Raw genomic sequence first — 17,599 nt, 5'->3', positions numbered from 1 at the left:
AGTATAATATATGAAACAGCAGGATAGTGATATATTCATGAGAAAACTTCAAAGACATCACGGCAGATTGATAATTCCACTCTCTGTTACTCAAAAGACTATTAATTACTTTGTATGTGAACTTGAAGGGGTTGCAGAATTACAGAGCATCTATTAGCCTCAAGGTAATGCAGAATAAGTGAACGAATGATAGAAAGGGAGGAGTCCTCTGAATATCAGACAGGCAATAATAATCTCATTCATACATATACAAGAAATGTTACAGAATTATTGCTGTTGATCTAAATCTTTGGATTTTTCAAATAAATTTGACATGAATACAATGATATACTAATATTTTATATGATTAGATCACACACATGCTCACTGACCACCTGATGCATATTACACATCTGTTTTCTGTTTCTGTTTTCTGAAAATACCAACCACTTTGCCCACTACAGTGCCCTGTACAGCAGTGTTTGTGCCACTCTTCCATCCACTCACAACTGGCTCCATGCGGCCGAAGAGCAATCGAATATCACCCTCCTAACCAGCCCTGCAGGTAGAAACACACTTCCCACTCCTGAGGGGAACCAGAATATGGCGGCAGGAATGACTACACTGATGGTAGCCTATTTTTAGACCTGCATCACAAGCATCATAACTTAGTAGGCCTGCTGTTCTCGGACCACTCCCTCTCCTCTGTTAATCCTGCTCAAGAAGTTAGTGCACAGAATTTAGCAATAGACGGCAGTTTAATTGAATAAAAACGATGCAATATTACTTCCTAAACTGACTGCTGTAATGACATCCAAACCACAATCGCACTGCATTTATTAATTGCTAGACTTCCACATATTCAACTGAACATTGTTTTAGCCAGTGAACAAAGACTTTAGACTGCCAGATGGTATTCATGCAATAAGATGATGCCTGGGTGTATACGCCTGCAGTGCTTGGTCCATTACTAAAATCTAATTACCTAGAGAGACCCTGACAGCACTCTCTCATATCATAACTCAGGACCCAATAGGAAACTGCATTAGTGTGCTTTTGACAGGAAATAGCTTTAGAAAACGAGTTCTGCCCAGTCTTTTGGCATATGGACAGGTAACATGATATTTTTAAGCTGTGGATATTCCATATAATCAATATTTGTATAATATTTGCTGAATGAAATCCAATACATGTTGCTTCTTACTAATTTTGGGGTGCTGAATCCAAAAAATTTTCCTTTCTTACAACACACAATGCGCATTTTGTAGCATTTCTTTTTTTTTTTACTAGCGACAACTATTTGTAAAGTAAAGCAATTTTGTACTATCCATGAATCACCAGAAAAGCTGCAACAAAGGCATGATTCCTGTCTTCCTTTGTGACAGGTTTTCATATGCTTGAATGATTCAGAATGCATTATTTTAAAATTATGGCCAGTGACAGATGAACATGCAAACTTATTGTTTGATGCTGTTTTTTATGTAAAAAATAATTTTGTGCAAATGTTAAATGTAAAAAAATAAAATAAAAAAAGAAGATATTTTTCAACCTAGCATCATCATATTAGGTGATATTTGGCCGTTTTTGCAATTAAGTAAAATTAGTATTATTATATTTTTTTTTATTTCAAGATGCAAATATATGTATATGGAAGCCCGTTTCCACAAAGGAATGATATATAAAAAAATTAAAATAAATAAAAAACATCTTGTTTATCCTAACAGTTCTGACTTTTTTTTCTCAAAGATGAGTTTGAATTTATATCCCTCGCAATTCTGAGAACAATTGTGGGATATAAACTCAGAACTGATACAAGAGCTATGCAAAGCATTGTCATGGCTGAACAGTTTATTTCATGCCAGCTAAATCTGACAAGAGCACTTAGCAAAGGGTGCAACCATGATGTCAGAGCGGAAACAGTGAAAAGACAGGTTTAGGATACATCAGAATGTATAGATGAATGGCAAATTTAGACCTGGAGTTTAAATGTAGTTCAACAGATCATATAAAAAAAATACATAAAAAAAACACCACAGGCACTAAGCCTTGACAGCTGTAAAAGTGAAATAATAAAGAAAACAGAGTGGACATATCTCTGAGCAGCAAATTGTAGCTCACAGGCTACACCTTTGAGTGACACAGAAGGGCATCTGTGCATCCATGCAGACAAGCTAAAGCCCTACATGACTCAGCCAGTCCATCACTTATTTATGGCTGGTTTTCATTGATGAATTGGCTTATGATATTTCAAATAAGCAGACGGGGAAGGTGAGTGAGGCTAAGCTTGTTACTGTAGGGCTCTTAAGAGAATGTGACAGACAAAAAACTGTTTGAATATTGTCTTTTTTATATATTTAACAGGGTCATCAGCTGTGATTTCATGCGTAAAACACCACAATTAATAAACTGAATCTCAAGCAGCGCTACTTAGGAAACATGCCAGAATGGCACCTAAGCATCAAAGCAATGCTGCTCTAACTGTCAGGTGTGAAATCTCACTAACAGTCAACACACACGGTCACTACAGCATCACGCATAGGCTGGACCAAGATGAAAAGCGAATGCAATGCATACAAAGGAAAAAACAATATAAAATGGCTAAATATTAGCTCACCATAAAGAAAAATTAAGGTTTTATTAACTGTGAGAAGCATGAATTGTACATTTATGGTTAAAATGTGATTTTTGTTTATTCTGCAAGTAAAAAAGTCACTGTATAGGCTTTACAGTGAAAAATACTAATAACCTAAAAGGAAACATGACAATATTGGCTAAGGTTAACGGATAGGCTTGCTATGATAACATTTCTGTAAATTTAGCAGATAGATAGATGGACACTGTGACAACGCTGCCATGATGAAATGAATACATTGCGATAGTCTGCTGATGCTTCAGAAAGATTCGGTAACCAGGACAACGCCTCATCCTCCGCATCATGGACCATAAGACCGCGAAAGTGACACGCTCGCCCACACACACATACCATCAGAAAGCGGAACGTTTCGTTCATTCCACACACGCACTCACTAACCTGGCGGATGCGGTTCGGGTGGGGTGGAGAGCCTCCTTCGGGTGAGGTATTGTTGGATGAGGCCATCCTCACGTCTCGGACGGAGCCGCCCCTGCTCTGACTTTCTGCCGAGCTTTTTGACATTCAGGCTCAGCGCGCGATATCGTCTGCGAAACGGAATCTGACAGTCCCGATACTCCGGTGGTCGAGACCCGTGCTCCGGCCTCAGATGTCAGGGCTCATGTTGTGGTTGTGTTGGAGAGTGGAGACAGACGAATGTCCTGTGGTGTGACGACACGGCGCGGTGCGGTGCGGGTCTCAAGCGCGGTGTCCTGCAGCACTCCCGCTGCTCACATGCACAGGCACCGATGCTGCAGTGCTGAAACACTGACCGAGGTGGAGGATGAAAGAGGGTAATTAATTATAAGCCTGAGAAAAATACACGATGGTGTAACAGTAGCGCAATTTGAACGATGTTCTCATCGCTGTGTTGAGTAGCCCCCTCCCGTGCTTCTCTCTCTCTCTCTCTCTCTCCCTCACTCCCCTCCTCCATAAGCCAAACCCCCACTTACACATGACGAGGCAAAACCAAAATCGATTTAATAGATTGTATTTTTGAACATACAGTAACCCAGTAGTAGATGGACAGTTAAATCACACCAATAATTGTGAATTTCATTTGATGGCAAATGACCAAACCAAGGTATGTGTTTGTATAATGCTATACTTCATCTGGGAGATAACTACTTTTTTCCAATAGAGTATATAATGGCAGGTTTCCATTGTGACAACTTACCCCAAACAGCAGGGATGTAACAGCATTAATTATTTAATTTTACTGCCATATCAACATAGCATATATATTTGTTAACTGCAAAAACAGATAAGGCTCAGATAAATAGGAGCCAAACTGCAATTGGGTTATTCTGATTAGGTAAAAAAAAAAAATACAAGCTAAATAACACAAAACAGAATCATAATTTTTTTTTTGCAAGTAAACTCTTCACACACACACACACATATATGTATTGCAATTATATATTACATCTTTTATAGTGTTATTTTTAATTTTTACACTTTCATGCTTTAGTATCTTTTCATTAAACTCACAAACCCCAGATTGAGAATTCTATATTCTATATATTAACTATAGTGTCCTGCACCCACTAGTAAAGAAAAATATCAAAAAATGATATCTGGTGTCTGAACAATTTTTGGTTTGACTGTATATGAAATGTTTTGCATGTATTATTATAAAAACTTTTTAGGCCACTGAAACCTATATTTAGTATACTGAAAATAAAGATTAAATATTTGCAGTGTAAGCAGAATTATACCATTGGGATATATTATGAATCACTTTCATCTTTCTCACAGCACAGGCAAAACAAAACAAACAAAAAAACATTAAAAATATACATTTTATTAAACATCTACTTTGGAACAATACTTGACAACGATAACGGAATGATCATAATGATGATGTAGACAGTAAGAAATTGACACTGAAAACTCATTTTTTAACTTAATTTCTCAGTACAGATTACTTAAGGTACCATTTTAACAAGAATCAGCTCACTTTTGCTATGAATAGTGCGTTCTGCTTTCACAAAAATAAACTCATGGATCTGAAACCATAACCAAGATGTTGATCAGCACGCAGCAGTCGCTGCTCAAATAAACTGGCAAATTGAAGGATAGCTTTCAAGCAACTGGGTCATGCAAAATATGCTAATGGAAATGCAAAAAACAAAATCAGAAATAATTTATGCAACGTACTGAACTTTCAGCAGCTAAAAGTCATTTCTCTATCTATTGGTTGCTGGAATGCCAGTGTGAACCAAAGAAATTCGGGTTTGGAAAGGCACAGTATTACAAAACGTTGAAACATTTTATTTTATTTCTCTTTTAAAGTACGAATGAGCAGTGAGAGCTAAAAAAATAATTAATTTTGCCTATTAATTTTAATTATGTTAATCCAATTAAACCTAAAACAAAATGTTTAAATTTTGGATTACCAATACATCTTTTAGAAAAGTAAGAGCAATCTAGGTTTAAGAAACTAACCTTTCCTGGGATTTGTTGCATTTTCATTGAAGCAGCAGAACCTAACAGCGTACTTTAGAGCACTGTAATCTCTCTGACCCCACCCAAACACATTTACAGGAAGTCATTCTGAATATCTTATCCTCTCGATACACATCAGACAGCAGCGAGTTGGTCAAGGTTGTCCTGGGAACGGCTGGTGAGGTGCGCCTCCAGTATCTCTCCAAACAGACCTCTCTTCAGCAGATTGTATGCCATTGGCAGCAGCTGACGTACCACTTTATAGAAATACTACCAAAAGTGTAAGGAAAAAAATAATTGGTGAGTTGCCCGGGAGAATTCTATATCATGAGAAATCTGTCAGAAATGGCTGTTAATGTGTCTGCAAAGTGCAAGAACACATTCTCTGGAAGACTGAGAATCTCTGCACACAAAACTCTGAATTTGCCTGGAAGGCTCAATGCATAGCCCACACAGAAATAAATATGTAAATTAAAACGTAATATATGTTAATATAAGCATAATCAGTTATATCATAAGTGGCAAAATAATTTATTATTTCTTTGCATTATGTCTTGCAATGTAAATCTACTGCTGACCTGCTGAGACATAAGACCTAAAGACCTGCTAAGGTAAAATATCCTTTGAAATATAAACAAGCTGCAATATTGACACGTGAGATATATATATATATTTTACAGTTACATACACAAGTCCTCAAAAGTGGTCAAGTGCTCTGTTCTATTTCTTGTAATTTGTTTCTTTGTTTTTTTATCTTCTATTCTTTTTATTAATCTTATATTCAAGAGATTTTTATGTAACTAAAAAACTTTATTTTTGCTTACTAATATGATAGAGTATAAAAAGTATAAAAAAGTATAAATATAAATTTGTGCAAGGATTTAAGGTTGAACTTTTGTGTGTGTTAATCTTACATGCGAGCCATAACAGAACAGATCTATCCCAAGCTCATAGCCCATGCCGTAGTCACATTCATCATTGGCAAACTGAACAAAGGTGATCATTTCCTGGATGGGCGCAAAAGCTTTGATTCTCTCCTCATCATCTCTGGCCTCTGCAATCGCTTTGCAAATCTTCTTCAGACTTGCTACAGGTAAACAAAATGAAGAATAAAAAAAAAAACTGTAAACTAAAGGCTTACTGTTTTTATCTCCCTTTATACATTGTGAAAGTGATGTTGCATAATGTAATGCAACAAAAGCATTTTTCACACACTAGCCGCTGTTAATGGTTGTGACAGATTTTCAGATTTACCATCCGTTTCTGGCAATTCTCTATATCCAACATTATTTTTATCCACTGGAACCACAATTCCTGCTCCATGAAATGTCTTTGTGACCACCTACAGGAAAAACACAAACACAGAACATTTGATTTACTGACTGCATTATCATTTATTTGTTTAAGATAAGCTCAACACATCCCAGGTACTTCTTCACATATTTTACAGAGATAAAGAGGTGGTTCTGTCAAATCATTTTACATCACGTTAGAAAACATACCTTTTTCTCTCTTTGTTTCATAGCTTTAGTTTTCTGCTCCACAGGCAAATCCAACCTCTCTGCCTCTCGCTTTAAATCATCTTCTAACTGGTCTAAAGCCGCTTCGTTCTTCTGTTGTCCCCTCTCCTTCCTTTTCTTCTGCAAAAACAGCCTATATGGCGTGGAGGGGGAGAGAATAACATTATGCTAAGAGATTTTTTAAATATTCAAATATTCTAGAATATTTAAAACAAAGGTTTTACGTCACATTTAGAATTTTATAAAAAACTTTTTAAAATAAATTCTCTCTCTTTTTTTTTAATATTCATTTGTCACACCAAAAGGACCATTAAAAAAAACTAAATGAAGGCAACAATTGTTAAAAATGAGGATAAAGAAAACTTGAACCTGAAATGGTGAACAGTAACAGCATCTATATACATTTTAATTTATACTTGTATTATTTACTGATGAGACTCACAGAACAGCTGCAAAGATGTTATCCCCCATCTGTGTGATGGTACAGCCCTTTTTGGCTTCATTCTCTCCAATGAACACAGGCAAAGCATCCGGCAAATCTCTGTACAGTGAGAAACTCACACTTAGACACAGCATTATTTTAGCCACAATACAAACAAAAAATCTGCTGTGTTGCAGTTTGATGTGCCAAGAATAGCTAATGCAATCACCCTTGAAACTTTTTTGCAACAGGTAAACAGTCACCTGAAGTAGCCCATGTGGTGCTGGGTGTCTGTGTTGCCCTGTATAATGGTCTGAAACTCTGGAGGATCATAGAAATAACGCCAGTGAAGGTGAAAGTTGGGTTGAGAGGCACATGAGCTTTTGTGTTTTTTGGACAGGATATCGAATGGTCCAACTAGCCGGAGCCCAAGTGTTTCCTTTAGAGCATCTGTAAAGCACACAAAAACACATGCAAAGATTAAACACCAGTGCAACAAGACAAAATTAAGTTATGTATTAATTGTAATACATTTAATAATTTTAGGATGCATATGATAGTTCTGCAAAAACATATGCAAATAGCACTGGTATGGATATGGGACAATCAATATAACACAGATACCTTGGGGACAGTCAGCATTAAGACCCTTGCAAAATTCCCAAAACTGGAAAAAATCATCAGGCATGCGTAGCTTGTATAATTTTTCCACTTCTTCTCTCATTTCCCCTGTGACAGTGGTGTTCTCGTCTCGCTTTCCTTCTTTTGCTTTTTTCACCTCCCCATTTGATGTTTCTGTCTGGATTTGAACAGGCAACATTTGAATAAGTTACATTAGCAGAAATAAATAATTTCAGCAATAATATGATACATGAAAAACAACAACAGGAAAAAAAGACACCTTTTGTAACATTTGAGCCCTCATCAACCAGGAGATCGTCTTTAACTTTTCATTTTATGAGAGTAACAAAATTATAGAAATAATCTGTTATTACTAAAAAAAAAAAAAAAAAAAAAAATATTGGATCAAATTGCCCTATTAAGACAAATGAACTGGTCCGTTTGAGTCTAAAACAAAATTATTATAATAATGAGCAAACACTACAATGTCTGTAACCTGTCTGTCACGATGAACTAAAGCCAGATGAAGGATAACACATAAACTATGTAGCATGTTACTGAATGTACAAACATGATAACAGAAGTGTAGGTTAGTGGATGATAAAGGCACATGAACCACAGTCATTCACACGAGCTACAGTATATGACCTCTTAGTAAATACTCAACGTAATAGTGTAACTGAACACTTTACTCTAGCTGGCCACGAAGTGATTAAGTTTATATGATGTACCTGAGGCAAAGACCTGGGTTTTCTTTTCCCGCGCCCCGCCATGCCTGCTGCTTTTCCCTGCAGTCTCCGCGTAAAGCGCTGCAGCCAGTAGAAAAGCTCTGAACATCCGGTAGCGATTTCAAAATTAAAGTCGTGACTTGTGTTTGTTTTCATAATTTTGCCTCTACTTAATAAGATGCACAAACGCAAATGTTTATTTTTGTCCAGAGATTTTTCTTTAGAATAGCGTTTGTGAGTTATTAATAATATTAATAATAATAATTAATTAATTAATTAAAATGAATTCATAATTATTATTATTATTTTTTTAAATTTAGAGTAAAATTGATATTCATATTTATCTTCATAATAAACACAAATAGCAATTTATATGCAATAAGTATACAATGGAATGTTCTTTTTAAATGTTTTACTTGATCTTATTATAATTTTCTATTGCAAGTTATATACTGAAATAGAATCAATAGTTTATTACGTTTTATTTTTCATTTAATTTTTTAAGTTCTGGGTTTATAGCAGTATAAATGAGATATTTATACTATTTAGGCCCACGTGTAGCCTAAATAATGCATGACGTGACACAGAGGGAGGTGACAGGGAGTTTAAAAGGATCAGTCTGTGAGATAGACACGCTTGTGGCAACTAAATTCATCAGTTTAAGTTTTCAGTAACTTAAGATTCTGGATCCACAGCACCGATAATAACAATAATGATGTTCTGCAGAGCGGCTTGGCAACGACTTGCGCCTCTGGCACGCAAAACACTCACTCCTCTCAGCAATGGTAAGAAAACATCGATGTCCAGTCTTAAAATCAATGTATTTTCGATTCGGATTTACAAATGAAATTCACCAGCCTACGCAGGCTAAAAAGATAGCGATCTCAAATAAAGCTATGTTACAAAAATAACAAAAACAAGAGTGCATGTTCCAAAAATAAAAAGCGCGTAAACTATGAAATAAGAAATTAAAACTGGAGAAAGTAACTGGACACTTCTGGACAGTTTTAATTCGACTCTTTTAGGAGGTTTGTCAGTGGTTACGACTTTATCCCAATCTATAACATTGAGTTCTGCTGTTTGTTATGTAACAGGTGAGATATTCTTATCAAAAATTCATCCCAAAGTAAACATGAAATATAGTAGTACATCAGTAAACTAGAAATACCTCTTTTGTCTTTGCATTTGGAAGAGACCCACGAGTGTTTTATGTAATAGAATATTCAGAGATTCTGTCTATTGTATTTTTAAGACAAGTGTGTTTTTATTTTGTTTAATTTCAAAATGTTTGACATCAGCGTATTTGTGAATTTGACATTTGTTTTAAATGCAGAATTTTCCATAACAGACAACTGGGACATGTAAACCCATCCCTGCTCCAGTGCATCTGTGGGAAATAGCTGAGTTTGATTTGTTTAAAGTTAATTTCCTGTCAAAGGATTCACTCGGTTTGAACTGCGTGCAACATTTTTTCTTTTTTCTTTTTTAAGGCTTTTTTGTTTATTTATTTATTGTTTTAAAATCTGAAGACCTTCTGGCCCATTTTACTTTGAGGGCTGATAAGTTTTTTTTGCTGACTCCTCATTCTGTGCATGATTGAACTGATGTAGGCTATTCATAAAATCTGCTCAGGCATTTTCTAAAACTACCCAAATATTTGAAAAGGGCCCTATGCAGGGCTCTCTGCCGTCATGTATTTGCCTAGGGTTCTGCACATTGACATGTCTGGCGTCTCCATGGTATGCCAGTGTTTATGTGTGCAGCAATCACTGTTTTCATAGAACAGGACTGTCCTGGACACCTGCTGGTCTACCTTTACCTTAACAGTCCGTTGACGCAGCCATAAATGAGATTAAATGTATAAATGAGGCACAGGTGCAGACAGTCACCTTGCTATTCAAGTCGTTCCTGAAATTCATGCTGGGTTCTAGTGGAAATAACTATTTTAAGTCTAGATTTTGTGATGTGACGGTATAGTTTGTCCTGTGCATGTGCTCCACTGGGCTGAAGTGTTGCTTTAGAGAGAGGGTGGGAGGGGCAGTTTAACTGTTGGACATTGTGTTCCCTTCTGCTGCTTCACTGCAGCTACAGTACACAGAGGATGTGTGTTTGTGAGTCCGAAAAGCCTGAAACATGCTTGTTGTATCAGGTTTGTCTGGTCCCGTCTAATTTTGCATGTTACTTAAAATGTTCACTCATCAAACTCATACACTGATACAACTTTAATAGCAGCACATTGCAATGACATTGCAACAACTGAGGCACATATTTGAAAAACTGATAAATACTGATTTTCTTTCTTTTTTTTCTGTTTTTGGATTATAATTTTTTTTAATTAAACCAATAAAGCCTGACATATTAAATAACAGTCCGAAAATGTAATTATGAAATAAATAAAAAATTCTTGAACATTGACATGAGCTTTTATGGTTTGTAAAGTATGATATAGAAGACTTTGGTGCATTTGCTGATATTTATCTGCTCAAAAAGTATGAATTTGAGTATCAAATATGATACAGTAGGCTTTATAGGGTTATTAATAAAAATAATTGTATTAGATTTGTATATTTCAAAATTGGATTGATGGGTGGTGAAGAAAAACGGTTAATTATTAATTTCATTCTTCTACTCCAAAATACTTTTAACTAGTTAATCTGCATGAACCGATACATGTCTCTGTTTATCTTTTAATAGCTGTATTCCCTACACGACCGATGTCCTTTGGTCTACCGGCGTCCGGCACGAACATGGTGTACGTGGTACTTGGTGGAAGCTCACTTACTGCTGCTCTTGTTTATGTATGTATTTTTGTTTCTTTTATTTAGAATGCTTTGTAAGTGTTATTGTCATTTTTACAAAAACAACCATTTATCCTCCTCTAAACTTTGTTTCCTTCTACAGGCTTATAAGACAATAAACTCTGACAGTGCGAGATATAATGAAAGAATTGCTCAACTTGAGGCCAGACCTAAAAGTAAGGTTTTTCTTTTTTTTTCTTTTTTTTTTTGTGGTGTAGTTTAGTTTTTGTCTGATGAATGCCTGTTTTCATTTTGGCTGTTCAAGATCACAGTTAATCTTTCAGCATCAGTAAAGCGGAAATAATTTACACGGACAGATGGGATTAGATTCCCATTCATAGTTGAACTGACGGATGCCATGAGGCAGGGTGTCTGATTTTGCCGCTGTTCTGGTGCGTGTATGTTACTGCAGTTCCTCAGGCCTGATCCTCTTTCTGCAGTTACTCAGCAGCCACTAAGCTAGCTACATTTAGAGCAGCTTTTACTTGTTTACTTATCTTGTTTGCGTGTTGTTAACCACCTTTTCGTTCTCCCATCAGGTGAGGAGGGTGAGTATAAATTTAGCTTCTCACTTAGCAGCATGTCTGTTTTTGAGCAGCACTCATTACTCAAAAACAAAACTATTCTATGCATTTTGGTCTGTGCCCTTTTACTTCTTTTGCCTGCAGCAATGTATCACATATCTCACAACAGAAGCACTTTTCCAAGAGTAGTTGCACAACTTTTTAGTTTTTGCAAACCGTTTAAATTGTGGCAAGTAAGCATGATTGATGGCGACAATGGAACTTTGAACTTGGTGAAAGTGCTTTCATCAGAGTGACAGAGTGACTAATTACACTACTATTCAAAGTGTTGGAATCATAAGATTATTATTTTTTTTTTGGGGGGGGGGGACAACTATACGTTTTATTGCATTAAAAAATTTAATTGCAAAAAAATTGCATTACATTGACCAAAAGTGTCTATAATACATACTGCACCTATAATTAAATTTTAAAATACAAAAAACATAAATTTTGTATTGTAATAATATTTCACAATATTACCATTGTTTTTCTAACAAATAAATACAGCATTGAGAGAGACCACATGATTGTCTTACTTCCATTAAACGCATTGTTTTGTTTGCCACTAAAATCTCTTGTATGTCTTCAGAATAACTTGGAATTATAAAATAATGCACAATTTTAATTTTGGGGTCAATCAATCATTTAATCTTGCATGTTTGTGTGTTTTCATTTGTTCCATGTTGGCTTGGTGATGGGTCTATATTGTCTCAATCAAGCTTCCATGCAAGTTCTTTAAACCCTAATCTTACTAATTCTGAAGTATAAATAAATAAACAATAAATTTCTAATGCTGACGCTAAGATCTTAGATTCTCTGAAGTCTAATCTGAATGAATGGTTTTTGTTATCGGTTTTGTACATCATCCCTTTCTCGTAATCTTTCTATTGTTGTTCTATTAATTACATAACACTTAATGCTAACCCTCTTTATTCAGTATAAGAACACATTTCATAAGTCTGCTTCAACTTTATCACACTTGATGTTGGATTTTCTTTGGATCATTTTGTCTTTTCTTGAAGTCCTGCTTACTGTATTACATGTAGGAGCATTGGCCGAGGTAGCAGAAGCAGAAACCACAGCAGCTAAGATGATTAATGCAGAGGCTGAACAGACACCAGAACCTGTGGAGGCAGCAACTGCGATTGTAGAGGCAGTAGCAGCTGATGCTGAGGAACCTACTGCATCTGTTGCTGAGGATGTCACTGCTGAGGCTGCTGCTCCCATTGCTGAAACGACCGGTGAGGCATCTTCTGCTGAGGAAGCAGCCTGAGTCCCCAGCAGTCTAGATATGTGATTCTTCCCAACCCACCTTGGAACGCTCCATTAAGTTGTTAGAGACTCCAATTTTTGTGCTCCTTTTAACTAACTGACTGTCATCCAAACAGAAAGAAGTGTCTCTTTTCAAATTGTGAACTCCACAGGGTGTTAATCCCAAGGGTAAGGAGGAGGAGGAGAGGTTGAGGAAGTCCAAAAATAAGTATTGAACTGTTTTTTTTATTCCAGCCTGTTTTCACACTTGAATATCTAATTGAAATCACATATAAAGTTTTGTAATCTCTCCTCCTTCACCCCCAGTGCATGTTCCTGCTGTAATATTTGTTACTGTGTACCCACATTATTAAAATTTAGTGTCTCATACATGTGCAGGGAGGCATTTTTCTTAAGTAACTTTAATATTGACAATGTTTATTGGCAACAAGAACATGCCAACATTTTATGGATATGTACCAGGGTTGTCTGTCATTCAGAACTTGTGTTTTAAATTCCAATATTTGTTATTGTGATAGTAAACAGCATTCAGAATTTATTACTGTTGTAATTTTTAGTGTTTTAAAATGACCGGAAATTTGAAGCAATTTGTATTAGTGCAAAAACTAATTTTAACTAAAAGAAGGCCCATCAAGACAAACTTTAAATGATGTCTTGACCAAACCTTTTCATGTTTAATTATATTCAGCCTTCTAGACCCTTTCCATGTTTTTTCAAGCTGTTTTCTGTGAACGCATGATACTTTCAATTTATTAGCTATTTTAAATAACTAGTAGAATAACAATTTGCAATCAATTAAAACTAATTAAAATAATATAACAAATGCCAGTTTGCAGCATCAAGATGAATAACAACTGTTTTGCGCAGCTAAAATAACTGGAAATGGCTGACACCAGAAGCATTGCATGTTCATGTTCAAAATGACTGCGTCCGCACTTAAATTAGATTTAAGTTGCCTACTTAGTAAGTCTTAGACTTAAACACTTAGATTAAAAACAGATTGGATAGACATGAATGCATTTCTATATAATTCTTCTTAATTGTATTAATACACATTCATTCCAAGCCATTGTGGCCTTCTAAGCAATATAAGAGATCTTTTGTTTTCTTTTTTTAATGACTTGCTATTTTTCTACCTGTGCATGTTGTCTTTCAGTTATTGGGATGGAGGACAGACAGTGAGCCTTTTTTATAGTTTAAATATCTCTCACAATGTGAACTATCACAAGGAAACATAATACCCAGTAATACCAGTGTCATCTACATATCATAATACTGACAATGGAAGCATTTGCTCTTAATCTCAATGCTGTTTTTTTTTATTTCGACTTAACCAACTCATTACTTTTGATTGCTGATTTGCAGTTTTTAAAACTGACAAAATATTTGTATTCCTTAAAGTACTTAAAATAATATTCTTTTTGAGTCTGAATTCAGTGCAGTTTTCATTGATTTCTTTCACATCACAAACTATAAATGAGATTAAAAATAAACAAATTGTCAAAGTGTATGTACATTATATTTTGTATTTCTTTATAATGCGTGTATTTGTAGAATAGCTCCTCCTGTGCTTTCAATCAGGATGCTTCACTTAGTTTTGATCATCTGCTTTTCCATTTTTCTGTAAATACAGATTAAACCCCACTTCCTTTTGCTGACAAATGCATCCCAATTGTTGCTCTTAAAGTCCATTTTAGTTTGCATACTGGCTTGATCATAATGACTTTAGGCATCTCTTACAGTTAATCTGAGTAAATCTCTCTAATGTGTGTTGGTTGTTTCCTCACTAATCTTAGAAGTTTATGCCACTTATGGTGACTTAAGATTTCCCAATTGTACCACCTTCAAATCTAGCTTTGAAAATAGCATGATTGTTTCCATGCAATGTCCTATGTGTGCCCATCTCCAAATGGTACTCGGCTGCCCCTTGCTGCTATAATGTAGATACATTGCAATATCTTACATACAAATGTCAAGAGCATGATATTGAGACATAAATCTCATTTAAATCCAAGAGCAAGGATCTCAGAAATGGATGGAAGTTATAATGAACTTCACCTAGCACAACTTGTAATGTTTCTTTTTTACTGCAATGTAATCTAAAATTACAGTAACACTCATTAACTAATGTTATTGGTTATCCAAGTGGGATTTCAACCATCAAAGAAAAATAAATATTGGAAAATGCTCAAATTCCATTGATTCTGTGGGCCAATTTATAGCATGTTTATGTAATAAACTAATCTTGTTGCAGTTATCCCAATGTCTGACCTACTGAGCACTGTGAAAATCCTGGCTGGATCTACAGCAGAGATCGCAGCTGCTTCAGTCGGTGATCAGCACCTGGTGGCCACAGTGAGATTGGCTGAGGAAAACAATTCTATGGAGACCCTCAATGGGCTGGAGGTTGCTGATGTTAAAGCAGAGGTTGCAGTAGAAGTGCCTGAGAGAGCTGTGGTTGAGGAGGCCATGATAGGTAGATTGAATCTGAAAACAGAGGGAAAAGAGCTGGAGGAACTGCATTCATCGCTTCACGCAGTAGAAGAAATGATTTTTGTTGTAGATGACCATGTCAAGTCTGAGGAAGACAGCCCTGTTGTGCCTGAAGTTAATGCTGAAAGCCTTGCTACATCTGAGAAGGCCCTTGTTACAGAGAAGGAGAGTATTTTGGAATTGGAAGACTCAACAAGCCATGTGGCGATGCTCTCAGAAGATGACACCGTCTCTGGAGCTGCAGAGTTGACATCAGAAACAGTCGAGGAAGTAGGTCAGGAAATGGAAGAATGTAAAGCATTGTGTCACGAGCCAGCTGCCACAGAAACTGCACATACAGATCTCACAGCACCACCAGCAGACCTGGAGGAGCCATTACAGGCTACAGGTGCAACAGAGGCTGCAGAAGAAGGTCTAGTTATGGAAGTGGTGCAGGATGCTGTGGAGAAAGCTAAACCTGTTGAGGCATCAGATGAAGGTAACATGATTATGACACAATAAGGAATAGTTCACCCAAAAATAAGAATTTGCTGAAAGTTTACTCACCCTTAGGCCACCCAAGATGTAGATTAGTTTGTTTCTTCATCAAAACAGGTTTGGAGAAATTTTGCAACACTCGCTCACGAATGAATCCTCTGCACTTAATCGGTGTTGTCAGAATGAGAGTTCAAACAGCTAATAAAAACATCATTAAAGGGGTCCAGTCAATCATTTAACATCTTGTGAAGTGGAAAAAAAAAACCTGCGTGTTTGTAAGGGGAAAAAAGTGAGAACATTTTCAGCAAACTTTAATTTTTCGGTGAATTAATCCTTTTTTTTTTTTTTTTTGGACTTTAGCTTTAGACATTCAATCATCATGCTACTTCTTTCTTCCACAGCTGTTGGAAGTGGAAATGTTGCATTGACCATGACACAAGCCTGAAGTGAATGTACCACACCTGAGACACTGGAAAGAGTGAAACTAGACAATCTGTGATGTAATACATACAAGTTAACATACAGTAGTGCTGTAACAGTCATAAAAAAGACCTATAAATTACTTTTTGTTTCCAACTGTATTGCAAATTCCCTGAATGACTATGGTCTCTTTAATTTAGTTATTTCATCTGAAAATGAGATTTAGTCAGCTTCAGTTTTAAGTTTAATTGATCTAATTTTGTGTCTCTGGAAAATGGTGATCTGTGACACTGTATTATGCTGAATATCAAAGGTTTTGTGGGCACATTCATGTTGTTAGATTGCTTTTTATTTTAAAGTGAAAAGATAAAATTTGAATTAGGGCAGAAGGTCGCAACTGGAATGTTGTTGCTAGTGCTTATTGTAATTCATTAGGTTATTCAGTTATTCCGTTATACACAAAATAATGTGTAATCAAAATGGAAGGAAATGAAATTTTAATTAATCACATTAATCTTAAATGTCTTTATTTCTTTATATTTATTTATTTTTAATGTATTCAATTTTAATTTAAAGTGTTGCTTTTATGATGTACATTAATATATGGTCAATTATATACATATGTTGTAGCATAAATTTACCTTTCATAACCTTTAAGAATTATCTCACTGAGATTCTACTTTATCTGTAACTGATTAATTATTTAGCTAAACTGTCAAAGCACAATTTTAATAAAAAAGACCTATAAATTACTTTTTGTTTCCAACTGAATTGCAAATTCGGTGAATGACTGAGAACATGATTAAACTATTGAGTATTGCTGAAATATGTGTGTAAAAAAAAAGAAAGTTAATAATCTTGTTTCAAGAATTGCATGAACTATTTTGGAAATTAGACCAACTGCATTAGTGTGTTAGTTTATATATATATATATATATATATATATATATATATATATATATATGTGTGTGTGTTAGCACTTGTCTGAAATTAATCTCCACTATATGCTCTCACCAGTTCTTGGCAAGCCACAACATTTGTGAAGTCATTATTAACAGAAAGAGTGTATTTACATTAAACTCATTCAATATCTGAATTTCAAAATTGTTTTTGTTACTAATTCACAAGCAGTCTGGATACATCAAGTAGTCAAAATACAAGTTAGAACATTCATTCTAGAATTTTAGTATTACTTGCTGTGTGCTTCTCTGATCTCCTGTGCATGGT

At 35.5% G+C, this 17,599-nt stretch overlaps 3 protein-coding genes across 4 annotated transcripts in view; 1 reads left to right on the top strand and 2 right to left on the bottom strand.

Annotated features, from left to right (window-relative positions):
- ank2a (ankyrin 2a, neuronal) overlaps nt 1-3,516 on the bottom strand; it is a 65,268-nt gene extending 61,752 nt beyond the window's left edge. Inside the window, exon 1 of one of the 2 annotated variants that reach the window (XM_059553740.1) lies at nt 3,011-3,516. In XM_059553740.1, coding sequence (XP_059409723.1) covers nt 3,011-3,133 — 123 coding nt within the window. In that variant the 5' untranslated portion in view covers nt 3,134-3,516. The remainder of the gene's footprint in view (nt 1-3,010) is intronic. The other variant, XM_059553741.1, reaches the window with a different exon arrangement.
- Nucleotides 3,517-4,392: 876 nt separating this feature from the next.
- On the bottom strand, nt 4,393-8,488 carry LOC132143489 (histone PARylation factor 1). The gene is made up of 8 exons (XM_059553739.1): nt 8,350-8,488; nt 7,622-7,796; nt 7,261-7,447; nt 7,019-7,117; nt 6,559-6,709; nt 6,311-6,398; nt 5,971-6,143; nt 4,393-5,326 (listed from the first exon to the last, which is right to left on the bottom strand). Exons 1-8 carry the CDS (start codon nt 8,389-8,391, stop codon nt 5,192-5,194), a joined length of 1,050 nt encoding a protein of 349 aa, XP_059409722.1. The 5' UTR covers nt 8,392-8,488; the 3' UTR covers nt 4,393-5,191.
- A 452-nt stretch (nt 8,489-8,940) lies between these two features.
- mgarpb (mitochondria localized glutamic acid rich protein b) lies at nt 8,941-16,886 on the top strand. Its single transcript, XM_059553738.1, has 6 exons — nt 8,941-9,131; nt 11,041-11,144; nt 11,248-11,320; nt 12,757-12,951; nt 15,237-15,953; nt 16,354-16,886. The coding sequence occupies exons 1-6, from the start codon at nt 9,059-9,061 to the stop codon at nt 16,395-16,397; spliced, it is 1,206 nt and encodes a 401-aa protein (XP_059409721.1). The 5' UTR covers nt 8,941-9,058; the 3' UTR covers nt 16,398-16,886.
- The last annotated feature ends 713 nt before the right edge of the window (nt 16,887-17,599 follow it).

The sequence above is a fragment of the Carassius carassius genome, chromosome 7 (genome assembly GCF_963082965.1).
Source record: "Carassius carassius chromosome 7, fCarCar2.1, whole genome shotgun sequence".
Lineage (NCBI taxonomy): Eukaryota > Metazoa > Chordata > Actinopteri > Cypriniformes > Cyprinidae > Carassius > Carassius carassius.
Note: the sequence above shows the minus strand (reverse complement) of the source record. Positions and strands in the feature narration are given on the sequence as shown.